Genomic DNA, 20,573 nt, shown 5'->3' with positions numbered 1-20,573 from the left:
AGTGCTCTTGAATACCACAGTCCATGATGTGCACTGATTTGTGCTCCCTGAGGCTAGCTCTTGCTAATCTGTATTCACGGTGCAACCTCAATGTCCAGTTCTGTCTCCTGAGCTAGGAGGTAGGGATCAAATTCATGGGGAGGGGAAAGCACAAAGCCTCTGCAGCACCTGAAATAGCTTGTGCCTAGGAACTAAGACAGGGAAGTTTGAAAACTAAAATCTACTCCGTTTTGTGCTGCATAAAGAACATGTAGCAAAGCTTTGCCAGCTTTTGTTTTCTTGAGAAAAAGGGTTGCAAGGCTAAAATGCCTAAATGGTATTTGTTCCCTCAGCTTAAATTTCCCAGCGAGTTTCTGCCCAGTCTTGTTGACCTTGCCCACACAGATCTGGGAAGAAAACACAGTTCATAGTATCATATTTTTGGTAAAACACTCTTTCACTTACCTATGGGCACAAAAAGCAGATATTTAAAACTAAGTGTATGTCTGATCTAGATAAAGTAGGTAGATATGCAGACATAAAAACATATGCATCATATATGTATATGTGATATATAGTGGATATGCTTGTCCTTTCAACTCCATTAAAGTCTATAGAAAGAGTTTATTCTTCAACAGACTGTAGGTTTTTTTTAAACCTTAGCAAATACCCTTGGTCATTACAGTTTTTTTTCTGTAATAGCTTGCAGACTGAGACCCTAAATGACTAACCCAATCTCTTACTTTGAAGGCTTCAGAGCAAAAACCTTGCTTTCCAAATAGAAACAAAACTGTCGATATTAGGTTATTTTCAGTACACTGCTTGCGTGGCCTGCTTATTTTAAAAGGTTTTGATAGTGTTTTAAGGAGTCCTATAGCATCACGACAAAATATTTGATATGATTTCACATCTCAGAGCTCTGTCACAGCTGCTATCGGAACCCAACAGATGCGATGAAAAACCTTATCAGGGTGGCAAGGTAGGCAAAAGATGGGCAATGGATTTCACAGAGATCTGGGAGGAGGGCCACCTCACTGCCTGGCACCTCAACAACCCACACGACTCCAGTAAATCAGGATATATCTTGTTGTGAAGGGGAAAAAAACCCCCAAAACAACAGAAGAAAGAGCACAGACTGTCATCAGTTATTACAGGAATCCCAGGGAAGCCGGTTAGGTGAGAACTTAGCCCACCTCTTTCTGTGGAGAGAGCAATGATGGTGCATTAATACTACATGTATCATAACCATTAGGGATCCCAACTGCAGAGTGCTGAATATCCCCCTATAAAATGACAGGAAAACTTGCAGGGTTGGGGGAAAACACAGCGAAAACAAACGTGGAAAAACCCCAGCAGATGACCAACCTCACAGTCCAGCGAGAGATGTTCCCATCCTTTGCTCGTGTCCTGACAGACTGCAATTTGTCGTGTACACTGAAGTCAATCCGTCCTACACACAGTTTCTGGTACTTCCTGGTGAACAGAGGAACTAGGCTACGCACAAATCCCGGTCTGGATAAAGAGTAATGCCACGTAGCTCCATATTATTTCCTGGAAGCTGACAAAAGGGGTTGATGCTAATAGCTGTCAGCACGTGCATATAAACAGTTGTCGGGTTTGGGGGTTTTTTTTTATTCTTTTGTGGTTGTTTTTTTTTTTTTAATAGAAAGAATGTTATTCATGAGGTCCTCTACTGACGATCACAAGTGAGTCGGAGAAGCAAGGGATTTGATGGTGAAGGAGATCATCCTTATTGGGGTCCCCCGCCCTTGCGTGCTACCTGACCTTCTGCAGCTCCTGTCTCAGCCAGGAGGGCAGGGGCTGCCCCAGCCTGTGCAGCAGCTTGGACAACTCCACGTTGTGGTCTCTGTAGTAGCTCGACAGAAACGCTCGAGACTGAGAAGGGTGAAAAAAAAAACCAACAGTCAATGAAGGAAACCCACCCAACGGCAGATTTTGGCAGGTGCTCCTGCCCAGGAGCTATGCGCTGCTCCCAGAGAGGGGCTCTTAAGAGGGAACAATTAATCTCCTGTCATTCAAAGGTCATTAAAAGTTTCTGATTTTTAAAAATATCAAGCCAGTGAACGTAAAAAAAACAAAAAAAGAAATCAGTGTGTTTATTTTAGGAGTCAGACACAGGTTCAATATTAAAAAATGTTAACTTAAATCTCTGGAAAGCCCTTACCTCTTGGTCCATTGGTGGGTATTTTCGACCTTTGCTTTTTCCCAGGCACTTTGTTTTCCCTCCTTCCAATAACTGGCACCAAAAGCCTTTCTGAGGGTCAAACCTATAGAGGATTATATTTTTTGAAAGACCTCACTACAGAAGAATCTCCCAGCTACTAAGCCATCAGTGTTAGCCAACAATTATTGCTGCATGCATCTCTCTAGATGACTGAAATACTGAGGACAGAGAGGGAAACAGCCTTCCTCTCTTGTGAAAGCTCTGGGAATTTATTTTTTTCCACAAATTTGCCTTGGGAGTGGCTCAAGGCAAGTTTTTCACATTGTGCTTTACCTGCACTAGCTAATTTGTATTCTGCTTGTCCAGCATATAAGGTACGGGTTTTAAGCCTTGATCTGTAGGATGCCAGTCAAGGTCCTGAGCCTCAGTCTCAAGGATCCTACACATCCCCACTCCAGACTGACTCATATTTTATTGTCTGGTTTTGGTCAGAGATTTTATTCATGTCAAACTGCTCCATGTATCCTTGTGGGATGCTAATGTTTTGATCAATTGACACTTGAACAAAGAACGTTTTGTTGAAAAAATGACTAATCAGCTCTTTTCCTGGAATCAGATGCCCTATGTTCTCAAGGACACGATCAGCTGTGCTCTAGGAAAGCTGTCCATACAGCCGGTTGGAGTTGATGCTGTTGTAGGTCAGCACTGTCAAGGTGAGAGGGGTTAAAAAGGGCAAGCGGATCTATTTGCTGACTTCAACAGGTGTAGACTCAATCCCTAAGTCTATTTATACAGAAAAGTGTGTGATTATTGCATGACTACAAAATGATGAGAAATATAATACCGAAATGTTTTATGTTGATTTTTGAGTGAAATAAGCAGCGTTTGGGTCTACTGAAAAAGCCGCTGGTTGGTTGTTGATAATTTAACTGCACCTGAGAAGTTGGTTGTTCCATATCATTAGATCTAAATATAATTTTCATTCCAAAGATGGCATCATAGCATAAACACTGTCTTAGAGTCTTATCTGAAATACGCAATTTGATTTTGATGTCTAAAATTCAAAGATATAGGAATTTTAGATTAAGGCTTTAAAACACGTACTCACTAAGGAATGAACAACACGCAAGCGTTAAGTTTTGAATTTATTGCTATGGGACTTGCAGCATGCATAAAACATTGAAAAGGTTCGCATTTCTGCTATTCAGCAGATGTTTGAAAAGGATGAAGTATAATTGGCTGGAACACGGAGTTAATTAGTTACAGACTACCTTTTTGCCCTGGGTCTATCCGTACGACACAGGTGCACCTGCAATTTGCTGCTGTACATAAGTGAACTAATTCCTGGAGAAGGGCGAACCTTCTTCAGGGTTTTTTTCTTGCCCAGCCTATTATTGCAGGCCTGACCCTTGTTTCCTAAATTGTCTCAGTAGCTGTATCAATTAAAAATAAAGAAATCATTGATTAAATGGATATATTGATGAGAGATTCATTTCTACTTTGGCCTTTTCCATCTGCTCATTGTATGGTGAAGTACTTCAGCTGGCTTGCACTAATTTCCCAAGAGAAGCAGCAATATAGTGTGCTGGGTAAAAGGAAAACCGCAAAACTATGCCCCAAACAATATTTCTGCCTCAGAAGGAACATACTGAACATTATTAAGAGAATGTGCAAATTTGGGTATGGGAAAAGAGGGTAAGACATCCCGGGCTGAATTCAACCCATTGTGTTCAGGCATTACGAAACTCTCAGGACTCCTGAAAACGTAATTGGGCACAACAGAAGTATTTATTTAAAAATAGTGATAGCCTTAAGGCTAAAGTTACAAGTGAGCTTTTTAAAGCAGTCAGCAGAAACCTTTCTTCCAGGCCCGGTTATCTTTTCCTCCCTTGCAGAGTAAGCCTGTGGGAGATGCAGGGTTGAACCTGGACACCCATAGGCCCATCCCACCTCTCGAGAAGTCAGTACCCGATGCTAGAGGCGGGGAGAGTGCCTGAGAGGGCAGGCTAAGCAATGCCACCGTGAGGATCTTTCTCTTATTCTCTGACAAAATGTAGCAGCGCTCCAAGAGAAAACATTTACTGAAGCACGCTCCCCGAATCCTGCCTTTTCCTTTCCCTCCTGTTCACACGAGGGAAATCTCCCCTGTGAGGCTGGATGTGGAGCTGCCTCTGTGGGCAGAGCGTGGCGTGATGAGCCAGGCTGGAGGAAGCAGCGTTTTGGCTGCCATTTGCCAAAGCCAAGCTCTGTCCTGCCTCCCTCCTTTGCTGCCTGCTGAGAAAAACAAAGGAAGAAGGGACCACTGGCCTACGCTACCCCGGACCGTGAGTCATCTGAGGATGTCGGGCATGAAATACATCTTCCTAGCAGTCAGTGGAGCTTCAGTAGGGCCATCCTGTGATTAAAAGGAAAGGTCTTTTGTAACTTTAGTCCCATGTGTCCTAGGTTTCTGTTCATTAAGTTCAGATACTTAAAAAATTTAAGCCCTCAGTCACACCCCGAAACGAGTGGGTGGGGGAGAGGTGGGAAACATCTCTTCATTGCTGTAGTGGGAACTTCATGAAGACCACTGACTAGTTTCTCTCCCCTAGCACTTTATGCAGGGATCCCAGTGTCTTTCTAGTGATGGCATTATGTGTAAAAGCCCAGCAACATTAGTTGATTTTCTTCATTTGTTTTCACTACTCTAATAAAAAGTGCAGGTCATAGAATCATAGAATCATAGAATAGTTTGGGTTGGAAGGGACTGTTAAAGGTCACCTAGTCCAGCCCCTCTGCAGTGAGCAGGGACATCTGCCACTAGATCAGGTCGCTCAGAGCCCTGTCCAACCTGACCTTGAATGTTTCCAGGGATGGGGCATCTACCACCTCTCTGGGCAACCTGTGCCAGGGTCTCACCACCCTCAGTGTAAAAGATGTCTTCCTTCTATCCAGTCTGAATCTAGGTCCTCTATCAGTCTGTGTAAGAACCGACAGCCTAGTTGCCTGCCTCAGCTGTGGCTCTTACTAACCCAGTGTGATGTGCACTTTTCTCCAGATGCCTGAGCCCTGCCTCTGTCTCCCCTCTGCTCTCTTTCCACGGCTCTGATCAGTACCTTCCTTCTGCCTGGGTTGATTTTACTCTCCTATAAGGCATTCACGTAATTACTAAGGGTGATGAACTTGTTGCTCACTAGTGTTTGCAGGACTGGGTCCTTAGGCTGCTTTGTGGCAACTTTAGAAATGTGTGGTATACAGTTATTAGGCAGTAATGACTAGGAATGATCCTATGCAATCTTTTTCACTTTGACAGTCCTACCATAAAGCAACTACATTGTTTAATGCTTTTTTCTCTTCCATCTTAGAGCCGTGTGTGCTTCCCCAGCACATTTGCATTCTTGATGACTCTAAACAGTGATTGCATAATTTTATAGATCTGTTTACAATCCCTTTTTCCTGTCCAAATAAATATGAGACGCCATATTTTTTCCTGGTGTGTGACTCCACTGACTTTAATTTAGTTACAGAAAGGAAGATATGTATATGTGGGTGTGTATTTTTAACAGCCTAGCAGAAGGCACTGCAGATGTGCGGCAGCAGTTGTTCAAACATCAGTAGTTCAGCTGTGTATTCAAACTCCTCCTCTATTTCACCCGCTTCGGAAACCAGTGACTTAAAAAATTACATTCTGAAATCCAAAATTTTTCCTCCAGAAAAAGATGTTGGCAGAGCAACATTCTGAAGACCCAAAGAACAACAAGCACCCAACTCTTACTTTATACGTATTACATAAATAGCCATAAACCTCCCAGCAGAGGAAACATTAAGCAATAATTGTAAGCAGAGAAGAGACAGTATGGGGTAGGTGGAAAGTCTGCGGTCTCATTTTCCCCCAGTTTTCCTGGTACCAGCCTGCAGGGAAGGTGAGGTACAGGCTTTTCTGCTTCCCACCCCACGTGCAGGCTCATGCTCGCTGCTTGCACACTGACTTGGAAAAACCTCCACCGCAGTGCCAGGCTTCTCAGCCCACGGATGTCCCAGGGCTCTCCCAGCCCAGCGCTCCTGGCTGTAATGAGATGATGCTCCTCATACGGAGAGGCTCAGTGCAAAAGCTTCTTACAATTTTCTGCGGGGTATTGAGAAATGTCAGAGAGAGAGTGCCACGCAGGCCATTAATCCCCTTTCATGGGGAAAGCTTCACCCTCTGGGTAGCGAGGATGAGGGATGCGATCCGGGCTCATCACAGCTGCCTTTGCTAGATCCGAACCAAAGGCTGTGGGAAGTCAATCAAAGGGATTTCCCTAAGTGCAGGGGACCTTGATTTGGGTTCCTGCAGAGCACCTGCAGTTTTGGCACCGACACCCTGGGCCATGAACAGTCAGGCTACTCAGTCTGAGGGTCTTGTGCTTCATGGGCAAATATGAGCTTCTCCCCATGCGCCAGGTGCTGCGCTTGAGCCCGGCTCTTCCAGATTAGGGATCTACTGTTAGTAGCCGATAATTTTACCAAACTTTAAGTGTACAGACTAAATTCTTCTGTACCATGTGTCTGGCTACTACCAGGTAAAAGATTGGCAGAATTGGCTCAACCTTATATGAAAATGGGCTTAGGGAATGATATATTTTGCCCACGTTAAAAGCAAACAATCAAAGAAACCATGCAACCAGATGAATCTTATCATACTGAGTGCTTCTGACCCAATCTCTGTCGTTAGACTCCTATACGAATGTGATAGAAACATTCAAGCCAAACTTCTCACCGCTGACACTAAGTGGTCTTCAGCTTCTGGAGACTGTCATAAGGTTCAACAGTCTGATGTGCAAATGTGTGCTGAGCTCTTATGTGCATCACTCACGTCAGCTGAATGTACGTTTTAAACAGTGCAGCGATGAAAGCAAAACTAGGTACCCCGAGAAAACAAGTCCTGGGCATCTCTGATCGAACACTCAAACTTAGCAGACTTTTTTTACAGAAATCTGGGCCTTTGTTCTGCGCCTAATACAAAACACTGAGCAGCCATTTGTTCTGTATGTTGTGCAAAGTAGAGTTTGCATGTGGAAATGTATGCAATCGTGCAATTAAATTCTGTAATGTATTATATGTATGCAAGTTAAGGGAAAACTGGATGGCTGTTAAACATGACTTTAAGAAAACCCCGAGCTTTGCAAAACTATCATTGTTGTAATGTGGTTTTTGTTTGTTTGTTGTAATTAATGATCAAGTGATGTTGGTAGGAGGGGATGTACACCATGATCCCATAGGGCAGATAATAAAGGAACAGACTCACGTTAGAGCTTCAGAGTAATTATAATGAGGAGAGACTCCAAGAAACTTCTGCACTTCATCCATCACAGTAGCTGGGTCACTTCTTAGCTGCTGTCCATCAATAATAAGCAACTGTAGGGGTAAATATGCTAGCTATTTAGAAACAGGACTAAGGTTAACGAAAGAATGACGTTATTTCCCTCCTGTGACAACACGGATTTAAATTAGCATGTGACTTTGTACAGTGCTAATAACAATCATATGGATGAACTTTAGATTTACTTTTTACTTTATTATGTTGAATTTGTATAGGTGGGCACCTTGTAACTCTGTGTGTGCACATTGTTCAAATGCAAGAGTTAAATCTCACAAGCCAAACCCGAGTCTCAGAGAATTCTGAGATAAGGAAGATATAAGATATAAGATATAAAGAGATAAGGAAGGAATGAAAAAAATACTGTTGAGGTTTACAATATGTCCATAGAAATTCTGGCATGGAATAAGAAATATAGCAAAAAGCTCATCTATATCTTAGAATTAAATGTTCTGAAATTATACAATTACACGTTCAAAAGTGATATTGTGGCAATTTATTTGAAACTTACCGCCAGCCTACCAACCATATAGACTTGCAAAATTGTTAGCAAAGGGGGTTTTTTGGTTTGATTTTAATTAAAGATTGATGTGATGTAAAGGTACATTGACCTCCACAAGCAAATGTTAAGACAAAGTATCAAAAGTCTACTGGAGTACCAAGCAGTATTACTAATAACTATTCTGGGCAGACGTGTTTTATGTTTATTGTGCAGGCTTATTATGAATTATTAAGTTTTTGAGTGCACAGGCCGAGTGAATGCACGTTACTGAGTGCCCATCAGTAAGCACTGTGAGTGCGCTCTCTGCGTGCACCTTATTAAGAATGAGTGCATTTTGTTGTATATCTTGTAAAATTAATCACTATAACTATGAAACACGAGTGGTTACCGGTTTTAGGAGAAATATGTCAATGTGCCCCTGAATGTTTAACGAGAGGGCTGCACTCACTCTTGGCTACGGCAGGAGAAGGAGAGAAATCTTCATGAGAGGGGGCAGCAGCCCCGGGTGAGGGCAGAGAAGGAGCACAGGTAACAGGGCATGGGATGTTTGGCACCCTTTGCATGCTCCGAATTTGCCGGGACATGTCCCTTCTCCTTCGGAGGAATAAGTTGGGACGTGGTGGCCGATGAGATGTGCCCCATTTGCTCCTAGGGCAATACTGCCTGGGGACAGCCCTTGCTTCAAGCTCAGCTGCTTTAGGCAGTACTCCTTCCCCATTTATGAAAGAATAGAAAGGCCACAGATTAAAGAAGAAAGTAAATGACTAACTGAGACTTTCTCCTTTCTCCTGGAAATGGGATTGACCTGCTTCTCCTCTTTGTAGTACAGCTGAGACTGTATAAAAAGAAAAGTGAGGACTGCAAAAAGACAGAGCTTCTATTTCTTTTTGTTTTTCCAGGTCCCTGACTAAATAGGCAACACTCAGTTCCACCTCCTTTCAGCAAAATTCTGTCCCGCATAGAGCAATCTCTGGAGATACTTGTTCGTTATGCTTGCTCATTAAATAACCTTTTACAACTTTTTCTTACAGTAGGTAGACATATGAACTGAGTTATGGGCCTCGTCCACATGTAAAGAGTGCCCATGTATGTATTTTGTAGTACTAAAATGTTTGCTTTATGTGTATATCTGTAAACAATTTTTTTTAGTAATGGGAATATTCTGTAGATCTATGTCTTTATGTAAATTTTTCATGGGAAAGGTTATAAAAGACAATTCAGTAAAACATCTGAAGGAAGATGGGGCAAAAGAAGGAATTTCTGCTCTAACACTGCGAAAGGCTAATTCCATATCAGGATCAAACAAATGTGAAATTTGCTATGAAAAGGAGTGAGTGGGAAGCGGAATGAAATTTCATTTTAGAAGAAGCCCTGGCATTTTCTAAATGAATTTGTCAAACCTTCCCACAATGTCTCATGCTGCAGCTGCTTGTTTCTTGGGACCCAGAAGCCTTGACAACTTTGGCTGTTCCTGGAAGGGAACCCCAAAGCCCCCCATCAAGCCCATGTGGCCACAGTTCATAGCATTTTCCTGTTGCATCTTTTCCATCAGAAGACAGAAAAATCAACACACTTCTGCCAAATATCCTGATCTTGTCAAATATGCATTTCCTAACAGCTAAGAGTTGTAGTGGGAAATATCCCAACACCTCTAATAATGAGGCCATACTCATTTTGGGACTTCCCGAGAGTCAATGAGCTCGGTGAAACAACAGGTTGGAAATTACCTGTGAAGCAGGGTAATGAGTTAACCATCTTTCGATATGGACAGCATACCATCCGGGTGTCAGGCATCTCTTCTGGAGAGTCCTTATCTCCGAGGGCGCCCAATGGCTGGACGTAATGACTTCATAAAAATTGAATTTCAGGGCAGCAGGGTCCTCATGGGATCGCTGATGCTAACGGGAGATATTTAGACACATATCACAAGGATGCCGAAGATTAAGCCGTAAGCCTCCTGAGAGCTGTCAGGAGGGCTGTGCTGGCACGGCCAGCCTGGCTGCAACCCGCAGCAGCCCCTCGGCTCCCCACCAGTGCCACTTCGGCTGCGTAGGAGCCGGGGGGCAATGCAGGATGGGGCCACCATTCAGTCAAGGGCCCTCCTGGGACAGGGGGGAGAGGAGCTGAGGAGCCAAATTCTGCCAAAGTAGGCACAGGTTTTTTTACTGCTTTGCATCTTGCATCGGCAGTTGTAAAGGTGCAAATGAGATATTAAAAAGGGTGCAAACTGCAGCCCTAGGCCATGTTTTATTCCTTGAAGAACTCATAATAACAGTATCAGAAATGGTGTATTTTATGCTTATTGCAACATTATTAATTTGTGTCTGTTTTAACACTGCTTTTAGTATTTCCTTCATCTGTATGACTACACTGTATTTTACATACATGCTTAAATGTCTCTTTAAAAATAGTTTTTTTAAATAGTGCAGACTTTGTTATGGAAAGATGTGGGCTCAGTAAAAGGCAAGAAAGAGCATCCTAGAGTTTACTCAGAAAAACAACAGGCTTTCTTTTGTTTCCAAGGAGAGAAAAAAAAAAACCAACTCTCCAGACACAGCTCTTTTTAACTCCTTGGAAGACATGGCATACATTTGTACACCACCGCGTATTGCTCAGCTTCCACGCTGGAAGATGGGATGAGGTACCAGATTCTCAGCATCAAAAGCTCTGGTTTTCTAGCTAGGCCATGCTAATTTTCCCCTGTGTATCTCTCTGGGCAAGGAGCACTGCTTTTCCGCTATGCACTGTCAGCTGTAATTGAGATTAAACTCTTTGTTTACAGCTGGTGGCAGCTCTGTGCTGAGAAGTTTCATCATTTATGACACTGGTGTCACAGGTGCCAACTGCAAAAGCTGGCATTCAGCATCCTTCCGCTTCTACACAGTGCAAATGCTTTGCAATAAATCCCATTCTTGCTCAAGGACACAAATTCCCACTGATGTTGGCCATCATCCCCTGCCATTGATTTCACTGTCCGTTTCTCGAAGGCAAGGTCTGTACCTGGTACCAGGAATACGCCCGATCAGATGGGTCGATGAGGATGGTGATGATCTTGGCCTTGGGGATGAGGGAAGCAGCTCGTTTAGGGGCTTCCTCAGAATGGAAATAGTTGGCACTTTTCTCAAAGAGGAGGTCGGTGGTGATGTTGGAAGGAGTGGGGAAGAAATCCATGTACCTGGGAGGTGAAGAAACTTGTTAGAATTAGCAGTATCACAAAAGGGTCATATCCCTGTGCTTCCCATTTCATGATAGGTGAAAAGGTGGATTTTCAGACATAATTCTCAAGAAGCAAAACTGAATTTCTCAGCTCACTCCAGAACTGGAATAGGGGGAACACATCTTGGCTCTTACATGGTGCTGGTAATAGCTAAAGCCTTCACAAAGATAGGTAATTAGGTTTTTCCTTTGATGGATGGGATTTTTGCTAATAAGTTCAATGTCAAAAGGATATGGAGTGAGTTCAGTTTTAGCTGCAGAAAAAAATGGGAAAAGCTTCAAAATATCAACCATTTAATTTTAACATTGTTGAAATATTTCATTTTGGAACTGACAAATCTTTTCTTTTAGATGTTTTCAGAATGCAGCATTTGAATTTTGGCTTTGAATGGTCTTTTCCACTTAAAATTGATTGGAAGTAAAAGTAAGTAAAACAGAAGGTTCAACTGAAAGTGTGAAGAATTCAAATGAAGCAAAAGGTGAAATTGTTTTGGAGGCATTTTTTGGTCCCTTTAGTTTTGCTGAGCACTCCAGGAACTTCCAGTTTTGGTGGGACTGTTTTTCACGTCCTTTCTATGGAAACGAAGTATGAGGGGCTTCACCCTGCACACAGGACTCTACTGGCTTTTGAACCTGCAGGCCAATTTTGGTGAAGCGTGGCAGAAGAGGTCTCTGAGAGGCCAGCCCCTTCCTCTATATGTTGTGCAAAGGGCTGCAGAACAGAGACCCCGCCCCATCACCGCTCCTTCTTCTCCGAGTGTATTGCACCATGTACTCTACAACAGCCATGGGTGATCTCTTTCTTTACGCAGTATGGAAAAACAAATGCCAAACATTTCTTTCCCTTTACTTTTCATGACACCTTGAACCAAGAAGCTGGTCTCGTAGTTGTGGGGACAGCCTGCTTTTATCAGTCAGGCTCGTTTTCTCCGCACGCTCTCCTTGCTGTACGCAGGCAAGGAAAACCGCTCAAGATTAATGTGTTTCTGTGTAGTGTGATGTTTGTCTTATATTTCAGTTTTCACACAAGGATGAGAACTGCTGTTCCCTGTGGAAACGAAAGCCTTACAAAAATGCTTTTCTTAGACAAAAAATAGTAAAAGCAGCATTTAAAGTTGTGATAGGAATACCAGCTGAAATGCTTTACAGTGCTTTTTTTTCTTCATGAAGAGACGAATCAAATCTTACTTCATGAAAAGCCCCTTTTGAAGAAGAAGAGTATAATTCAGTATAGATACAGTTATGAAAGACAGAGATGCTGTTCAGCATGAAGACAGCCATAACTGAGCTGGCTATTGTATTCATTTGTGAGAAAAATAAGCAAATTGTTACTGTAATATCTAAACAAAATTAAGGACTTGATTAAATGTCCCGTCATTACAAATTAGTTTCTCTTTCTGTCTGATAATGCCAAGCATAACAAATTCATCCAGTAATTATATCGATGTCATACATGCTTCTGTAATTGTTCCATTGTCATTTACCATGTATTAATAATGAACACTTCTTTTTTGTTATTCTTCTTACCAGTCAATTCCCTTGTGATAGTTGTTTCCATTGAAGAACTGAACTTCTTCAAAAGTTTTTGGACTAGGGAGATTACTGATAATGGAAGGATGCATCAGAAGAAATAAATAAAGCGCTGTTGTTCCTACGACAACAAAGGGAGATGCCATTAGGAAATAGAAAAAAAACCTTTTGACTTTACTCATTCAAGAAAGTACTTTAAATTAATGCACACTGAGATATACAGGAAAATTAGGTTACCTTTTATAAGACAGTTGCCTGTTGATGAAAGGCTTGTGTAAGCACAAGGGGCTTTCAGAGGGAGGGGGGAATCCGTGCAGGCGTCTCTGCCCATCGAACTTTTCCCCTTTCTAAACTCTGAGTTCTGCTCTCCGATGCAATCACGATCTTGCTGTCGATGACATTGCTTGCTTGACTGTGTGTTTAACCAGTGAGGGAATTTGGCCTGAACACGTTTGTTTTCAAACTATTTATGTTGCACAAACCTTTTCAAAAGCACTAATTGTGGGATTATGCTTTTGTTGCTCCCAGAACTGCACTTTTGTCCTCAGTGTATTTTTCCTGGGGGTCTGCTATTGAGGAGCAAGTTGTCTATTTCAGTGCTACCAAACCTGTCTGTAATAAGTATGCTTTAAAATCCCAGTAACAGTACTTTTTTGTTATTTGTTTGAGAAAAACAACTGGAAATTATATACGGTGGTAAACGAAATTTTGGAGAATGTGTCTTTAAACTTGCTCTTCAATGATTTCATGCTATGCAAGCTATCACTGGACTATGAATCAAGACCTGCTGTCTCTTTGTCACTGTCGCAGAATTTCTATATGATCTGGGATTAGTCATTTATTTCCTTGCCTCAGCATCCACTTTCTGTTATATGTGCCCAACAGTAATAGCTATCTTGGGAGTGGGAATATGTGGCTTAATTCAAATAATGCCCTGAGACCCTCAGAGGCCTGCAAGGTGATAAATACATTTATTGTCAATTAGGGTCTCAAATGATGTTGAAATAATTTGTCAAAGAACTTAATAATGATTTGAACATAGGGCAGCCTGACAGCATGGGGGTTTTTATGGTGAATAAATGCAATTTTACTATACAAACAGTTGTCCCTTTCTGTTGGCAGTGAAGGAGTTACTATCCGAATCCCGTAGGGATTGGGAGTGCACCATCTCTATAGCAGGGCGTTGGCTTCAGTTTACAGGACACAAACACACAGATACAAAACTGAGGGGCTAGCTTCGGTTACAAATTCATTACTCCTTACCTGTTTTCTGGGGTCCTATCACAAGAAATTTGGGTAGGTGGTCACAAGTTTTGTCTCTGGACCAAATATCCCTGTGTCGTTTGTCATCACACGGATTCTGAAGAAGAAAAGGCGGTTGTGTACATCGCGCTGGGGGTATCCTAAATGTTTGCATGCACGCGAGTCTTTGCAGGATCTAAATGGGATGCGCTAATGCCAGAGCCTTACACTAAGTAGTAAAATCCCACGTTTCCTCATGAGAATTTACGCTTGACAGATACTGAGCACTCTGGTAGGGATCCATGGAGGCATTCCGGTACACAGGGACCAAACTCCTGGTGTCCTTCAGGACCAATCCTTCCAGGGTTCCCAGTGAAGTCAGTAATGCTACACAGTTGTGCAAATCCTGGAAGGATTGGTGTCAAAATCCACACCCTGTGAGACTACTGCATTTCCCTCTCTCCGTTAGTCAGGCTCGTTTCATAAACTCAGAGTCCGTAGGCACGTGTGTGGTCCCTTTGACTAAATTCAATGTGTATATAAAGGTTTTGCATGACTGAGGATTAAGTTCAGTCATTAGAAAAAAAGAAAAAAAAAGAAGGAAAAAAAGATTAAAACATTGATTTAATCAAGTTTTCATTTGAGATTAAAATGGAAACCTCTGTTTGAATAGCTTCAAAGCATTACTTTCTTAGGTGACAAAATGGTTTCAGATGCATAGGACTTAGTGCCAATTTTAGTTTACATAAGAACCCAAAAGGAAGGACAAAATAGAAATGTGGGATATTATTCATCTCCTTATCTTTCTACTACCTATGAATGCAAAATAAAAATGTGTGAACAAAAGACACCACAGAAAAGGTTAGGACTGCCTGCTCTTTAGAGCAGTTATCATATAGATACTGCTTTTGCATCGTATTGGCTGGTAATAGAAGATACAGTTTGCTAGTGAATAAAGTTAACAAAATATAATGGAGGAAATCATTAACTGATGTGAATCGCTGCAGCTCCACTAAACTCAATGGAAATGTTACAGATTTACACTTCTTTTGCATCTGGGCCAAAAATAATAGGGAAATTTTCTGCTCCTTTTTGCCAGTGTAAGCCCAAAATAACTGCACAGATCTCCATGGTGTCACTCTGGATTTATGCCTGCATAGCTAAAAGCCCAGTGTGGCACATCATATTCTGCATACGAGAAGAGCCAGATATGGGTAACAATGATTAGGAAATTACAGCGTAGAGATTACAAGCAGCACTATTGTGCATTTGAAACAGAGACAGAAAATAGTCTGTGCAGAGACCCTTTTCCCTTCTTCAAACAGCTGCCCATTCTGTGTTTGCTGCGCTGACCCCTCCTGCCCTCCCTTGTCCTTGCTGTTTCATCGAAGGGGGTTCACATGGTGGGAAATCTTCCTTGTAGCTGCAGTGATCCAACGTTAGTGATTCCCCATTAAGGGGTGCGATGAATTGCATCATTTGCCTTGAGATAGCTCTCGCTACCGGCTGGCTGCGGGCATCTTACCAAGAGTGCAACACGATTAGTTAACACAACACGATGCATCAGCAAAACTACAGACAAGAGGGATGGGAACGGAAGCTCTCTCCCACATAAATGGCAATTAGGTGCTTTTAGCATGCCTGATTTGGGGTGAGTGGAAGCTAATCCATTTCTAGTCAAAAGCAGTGGTCTCTCAAGAAAATTTAAATAATCTAAGAAGGCATGCAGGAAGAAGTAACATCTGAATGTGAAGTGGGATTTTTTTTCTTTTACAGGAAAAGATTCTTCTTGCAACAAGAGGATTGTAATTGGAGGAGGAAGAGGATGTGACATTACCTGCCAAAGAGGGTCCGTCTGCTCTGGGAAGAGCTCAAAGTACTTCTGAGCCAGCTGAACTGGGGGCAGCGTCTGCAGTTTCAGGTTAGTCGAGCTCTTAACAAAGTTGGCTAGGTTCGCAAAGGTGTATAAGCCCAGGCGATCATTCCCATAATTAGACAAATGGGTCATGAAGATGCTGATCTGGGAGGCAAGAGAAACCTTTCAGTCGCAGGACATCAGGAGATGGCAGCGTCTGGCTGGAAGGGTAGGCATGGGGGCTCCCAGGAGCTTTGCCAAACCCTCTCTCCCCCACCCCAAAGCAAAAGAAGACAATGAAAATGTTAAACTAGTTGCACTTCCTAGCCCCTCTGTGGGGGTCGCATCTCCAAACTTGTCACATATGCGCCATTTCTTTAAAATTGCCCTTCTTATCGGAAGGGATGTATCACTCACGGGCTCCCCAGGGACTGGCATTCAGGAGATGCTTTCAGATATTTTTTTTTTTCATTCTTCTGTTTTGACTTCTTTTTACAAACAACATTAAAAATTGTTTCTTGCTTTCCTCCTGTTTACTTCACTGTTCCTCATCCCTGGGCAAGCGCCCGGGAGGTGCTGGCATACGTGACCCCTCTGTTAGGAGTCCCCAGCTCCCCGGCACCTCCGAGGGAGCCAGCTCTCCGCTCCTCGGATGTGTAGGCACAGCTTAATTTCAGGGCTGCTATTTATGGAATTAACTTGGAAATCTGACTAATACACTGTCTCCTCCCAATGCAGGCTTGGCTAGTTTGTTTAAAATGGCATGGCTGTAAGTAGGTGAATAAGTTCTGAAATGTAAAAATTTCAAGCCTTTGTGAATGATGATATCTCAGCTAAATGTCACTGTTACTGTTTTCTCCTTAAAGCCAATATAACTTCTGCCTTTTTATCAGCCTTACTATGGTTCTCCTTTACATGGCCACTGCTTTGCAGATCTCGTAATTTCTTTCAGAGGTATAAAGAGAATTTGTAAGAATAATGTGAAGAATATATTTCCCAGTATTTTCTTTACATGAGGTGATTAAACTCAGTTTCGCAGCTGCAAAGGCCTGGTTGTCATTATTTAGTTTTATGAAGATTTTATCAAACTGAGTGTTCGTACTTGACTGTTTTACTCAGTACATCGGCCTGAGATAGGATGCGCAATGACCGTGGAATTTAATTACACTGTTATCAAGAAATAACATACTAGTGGCAACTGAAGAGTGTACATTTTTCTTCTTTTTCAGCACCATCTCTGAAGTTGACAATCAATAATATGCAGCAGATCACAAAAAATACAAATTAACTAATGTGACCAAAGCAATTAAATAGAACAGCATGTCAGGCAGTGCACTTAATAATGGTATCATGCTTCAAGGAGGCCTTGACGCGAAGTAAAAAATTAGAGGTATAATATTGGCTACAGCAAACTCCAGAATATGGTGGTGGGAAGTTTAGCAGTTTGCTGTCCTGCCATAATGCAGGAAATTGCTGGAAAAGGAAAATAAAGCATTGGCTTTGTGAACTCAGTGATTGTTCTTGGTAAGAAAAATACATCCATAGTCCATAGGAGTTTCCCTTTTCCCAAAGTCTTGTGCATCTACCGCAGCTATGAATTTCACGGGAGAGATGAAGAATCCACTCAAAGGCAGTATCTTCAGTGTCCTTACACATGAAGTCCTCCTTCATGTGAAGTTTAAAATATCTCCATATAGGAAGGATGTATGGATGACCTTTATGGAAGTGCCCCTTCATGCCACACTGAATACCTGAGCCTGAGAGCAAAGCATAGCCTTGATCACGAGAGGAAACCATGCTGAGCCGCAAGCATTGGCACGTGGAGGAGCAGCTTCCCAACGTCTTGACAGTGTTTTACGTTCTCGTCTTACACAGCTGGTTCATGGGGACTCTGTGAGACCATAGACAGGGATCCGTTAACCTTCAGGTTGGACAGGGCTGAGAAAAGGGACATAGGCTCAGCTCTCTATCTCCTAGCCTTTTTTGTGCCTGATTTCGGTTAGGTAGCTGGTTTGTAAAACCTCAGGAGGGCTTGGTGCCTGAAGACTGGCATGAGCAATAGCCAGTCTGCTCAGCCACTTGTGTCACCTCCATCACCCAGCTAGGATGCAGGTCTGCAGGCGGGGGTGGGGGTCTAAGCGATGCATATTTTGGGGTCTGAAGCACCTGACTCTGAAGAGATTAGTCATCAGCAGTGAGGTCACCTGATTCACAGGTAAATTGCTTGCTTTGCAGAGAGATATCTATGTCCAGGTGAGTCTCTTTGTGGATGATTAGGAATGGGAACCGACAGCACAGCTGGGGGCTGGGTGGGAGCTTATAAAGTGATGTGCAGGCTGCAGGAGGTGAGGTAGTGTGTGTATCTTCTTCCTTTGGGAGCTGCAGGAGATTTGGGTCTCCAGCACCCTGGGTGCATGTTCAGGTCAGTGAGCTTTCCCCCCCTCCCCCACCTCCTGTGTCTTGAGGGAAGCTGGATATAGTTTGAGGGATGCCTTGCACAACCCAGGCATGGGGGACAATGTTTAGGCTGCAGTCCTTTGAAGCCTGAAGTGTATGTTAGATATGCTGGAGATGTCAAGGTGTGTGCTGTCCTTGCTGGGTGTAGGCTATGGCTGGGAAACCAGGTGGGCAGTCCTGGCACCCTGGTCCCTGAGTTAGCGCCCTGGGAATGTGTGTCTCGCTTGGGTGGCAGCCAGGCTCCCCAGCAGCTAAACTGGTAGGAAGTGCTGAGTCTCAAAACTTGGGGCCCTCACAACTAAAATGGCTGCAAAATGCCCAGGTGTTTCTCAGGAAGGTTGTTATCACTGATCCATGTGGCTTGGTCCTGCTGGTTTAAAGAATTTAAAGGTTCTTTAAAATACTAATGGGGTTAAATTGAAACCAAGCGCCATATGCTTGTAATGTCTTCTGTGAAGGTCTGAAGCCACCCTGTTTCAATTATTTGGTTATTCAGTGCAGAAAGTTAAAGATCACAGAAAGTTTAACAGCTTTCAGTGAAGAGCTTTACAAAACAAACCACTGCTGTCACCTGAAGATGAAGTTTACCCTTCATTATGTTGCTGCTTTGCGGTCCAAGGCTTGAGCTCTAGCAGAAGATAGTGCTGCTGGCAAAAATACTGTGTAGCACACCATGCTGTCCTGACTTTCAAAATAACCGCAGAAGAAAAAGCCACAAGCTTTCCACTTTCACCATCTTGCTCTGCCAACGTGGCACTTCTTTAAGCATCAGCCCACAATGTTTAAAAATGTGTCTGTTTGTTAAATTATTGATAAGGCTTTTAGTACTTCTATAAGGTGAAGATGGATGGAGCTTAGGAGAAAGTGTCCCTTATGGTCCACCTGCAGTGTTTGCACTGTGCCCACTTTGTTCCACAAAAGGTAATTTATTCTTCACTTATATTCTGTTTGGAGCCTCTGTTGAGCAAAGATTGGCAACTGTACAAGACCTTTTTTCTGTCAGCTTGACTTTGTGGTTTCCAGTGCCTGTGCATCTTGTGACTGAAAGTGTTTGACATAACTGAACACTAAAATTGCCCTGAACTTTGTGCGTGTCCATATGTAGTGCTCCAGAAACTTGTAAGCAAGGTAATGAATCTTCTTCTTCGGGTTTCCAGTCTACTGACCTTCTCTCCCACCTCCCAAAAAACCCAACACAAACATATCCTTTCTAGTTTAGAGTTCAACTCCTTAAAGTGTGACAAGTGCTTCCTGCAAACTATTTTAAAAGGATGAAAAGGAAAACACTCATAGGAAATGTTGATAGAGAAAATCATCTTGTCTCTGAAGTGGTTTTTGATAAGTGCTAAAGGGTCTATCAATGACATTTAATATTATTGCAGCAAATAAAGTATGCAAGTAAATGTACAGGAGCTGATATTAAATAAGGCTGTTTCCTCTGTGTTCCCCAGGAGCCTGTGCTCCATAGCCACCAATGTCCTTGCTGTCTATCCTAGTGAATTAAAACAATTATGAAATTAGCACAAAGCTTCTGGTTTCTCCTTGAGAATAACATATGCCTACATGCTAGAACAGAAATTCCTGGAAAAAGGACCGCTAGTGCTCCAGCTTCCAGCTGAAGTGTAACGCAGTGGTCAGGTACACCTGACCACTCTCAAGGATGGCTATCCAATATTGGGAATCAAATATTGGCTGATACCTTTACGTTGGTATTGGAAACTATGCCTGTCCATCAATCTAGCACTTGCAATGAAAAAATCAGTTAAACTTATGTATAAATCTGTTTCACCTCATCCTCTCAGCCATTCAATAATTTAATAGGCTCAATGTTCCCTTTTAGGTCCTTTCCTCCTGCTTGTCCTTTGGCCCTGCCCCATTGCTGGAAAGCCCAGGAACAGAGCTAGGTCTCCCATGTGAATCCTGCTCCTCTAAGAGGAACTTCTTGTTCACTGTCTTTAACAACTTTTTTTCCTTGCTTCTGCACCTCCTAAATAAAATTTGCAAGAAGGGAGGAATTAATGCATGCAAAATAAACCAGGGGTACAGCTCAACCTTGTGCACAACAAAGACATGTTGGGAAATACATAGTGCAGGTGTCCTGTTCTTGTAGAAACGTGGTAGCATATTTACTGCTCTTCTCTGCTCCTCTCTTGCATGAATGTTTCCCAGAAAAATTAATTTTGCTATTCCATCTTTTTCCATTGTGCTCAGAAAGTGCTGTACAGTTGCTCCAAGAGCAAACTCTCATAATTGGATCTAGATGGCAGCA

General features: G+C 42.6%; 1 protein-coding gene across 2 annotated transcripts in view; it reads right to left on the bottom strand.

Moving 5' to 3' along the window:
• Window positions 1-20,573, bottom strand: part of LOC142409538 (bifunctional heparan sulfate N-deacetylase/N-sulfotransferase 4-like) — an 89,141-nt gene that overhangs the window by 3,890 nt on the left and 64,678 nt on the right. Inside the window, exons 6-13 of one of the 2 annotated variants that reach the window (XM_075501193.1) lie at window positions 15,830-16,012; window positions 14,014-14,110; window positions 12,748-12,871; window positions 11,005-11,179; window positions 9,732-9,902; window positions 7,431-7,561; window positions 2,165-2,267; window positions 1,345-1,875 (exon numbers count right to left, since the gene is read on the bottom strand). In XM_075501193.1, coding sequence (XP_075357308.1) covers window positions 1,756-1,875; window positions 2,165-2,267; window positions 7,431-7,561; window positions 9,732-9,902; window positions 11,005-11,179; window positions 12,748-12,871; window positions 14,014-14,110; window positions 15,830-16,012 — 1,104 coding nt within the window. In that variant the 3' untranslated portion in view covers window positions 1,345-1,755. Of the gene's footprint in view, window positions 1-1,344; window positions 1,876-2,164; window positions 2,268-4,446; window positions 4,560-7,430; window positions 7,562-9,731; window positions 9,903-11,004; window positions 11,180-12,747; window positions 12,872-14,013; window positions 14,111-15,829; window positions 16,013-20,573 lie in introns of those variants that run through there. The other variant, XM_075501194.1, reaches the window with a different exon arrangement.

Source organism: Mycteria americana, chromosome 4 (assembly GCF_035582795.1).
Source record: "Mycteria americana isolate JAX WOST 10 ecotype Jacksonville Zoo and Gardens chromosome 4, USCA_MyAme_1.0, whole genome shotgun sequence".
Classification (NCBI taxonomy): Eukaryota; Metazoa; Chordata; class Aves; order Ciconiiformes; family Ciconiidae; genus Mycteria; species Mycteria americana.
This window is presented reverse-complemented; position numbering and strand designations above follow the sequence as displayed.